General features: G+C 55.3%; 1 protein-coding gene across 1 annotated transcript; it reads right to left on the minus strand.

Annotated features, from left to right (window-relative positions):
- Positions 1-68: 68 nt before the first annotated feature.
- Positions 69-1,052, minus strand: KVP17_004606 (uncharacterized protein; the record flags this gene model as incomplete). The annotated part of the gene is made up of 1 exon (XM_068522940.1): positions 69-1,052. One exon carries the CDS (start codon positions 1,050-1,052, stop codon positions 69-71), a length of 984 nt encoding a protein of 327 aa, XP_068379348.1.
- Between the last annotated feature and the right edge of the window lie 52 nt (positions 1,053-1,104).

Here is a 1,104-nt window from a genome sequence, read left to right on the forward strand (position 1 = left end):
TGCTTCTCGATGTTAATCACGTTATCAAAAAAGAAACGGCAATGTTAATACGATGATGCGGGTCATCTCTAATCTTGTTCATGCGCCATGTGCAGCATCATCAAGCCGAAGAGGATACCCGCTGCGATAATGGCTGTTAGCCAGCCAAGGACAAACTTGGTAGTGGATTTCGCCCTGGTGAAGGTAAAATCTATGAGATGGACTCCTAGGTGAAGCACCAGCCCAGCGCAGAGACCATTGACCACGCCAACGACGTTGTCACCGCTAACGGCAACGAACCCGCCGATGAGAACCCCAAAGGGGGAGGCGAGGACGAAGAGCGTTAAGATGCCAATCAGGAAGCGGTTGGAGTGGCCTCTGTTGACGAGCGCCTGGCCAAGGGCCATACCGGCAGCCCACTTATGGAAAACGATCGCCAGTGTGGAAATCCAGACGAGCATGGCGCTCCCAGACGTGCCAACGACCAGACCTTCGAACAGGCAATGCACGGCCAGCCCCACCATAACGGCGACATCCGCAGTCTTCGAGGCGATATTCACTGAGAAGCTGGAGGCGGGCCCTTTAGAGCTGGAACAAGACCCCTCAGAGCTGGAGGAGCTACACTCAATGTCGTCTCCGTAAGCCCCATGCGTCGGGCACCGGCCATCGGTAAGCCGGACACCCAGCGTCTCGAGAAAAGCTGCGACTATAAAGCCGACTAGGCAGAGCACGTATGCAATGGACATCGAGCTCTCGCCAACAGATATTATTTGGTTTGCCTCCTCTGTGTGCTCCACCGCCTCAGGCAGCAGATGGATCAGGGCAAAGGCCAGCAAAGCGCCGCATCCGAATGCGTTTGCGATGTAGACAGCTGTCGAGCTGAAGGTACGGATGTACATGGGCAAGTAAGCCCCAAATGCTCCCACAAACAGGATGAGTAATCCCGCCGCGATCAAATGCCATACAGGGCTACCCTGCGCCTCGGCGAAGGCACAGTGGCCATGATCACTGTGAGCTGTCCATTGGCAGTACGTCAGGGCTTCGCAAACGTCCGTCTGGAAGTACATGGACATGTCATTGGAAGCTACAGCTCCGCAGAACGCTGTCTTCTGCTCGTCAGTGTAG

The sequence above is a fragment of a genome (assembly GCF_019968985.1).
Source record: "MAG: Porospora cf. gigantea B chromosome Unknown PgB_NODE_11793_length_1104_cov_424.111, whole genome shotgun sequence".
Taxonomy (NCBI): Eukaryota; Apicomplexa; class Conoidasida; order Eugregarinorida; family Porosporidae; genus Porospora; species Porospora cf. gigantea B.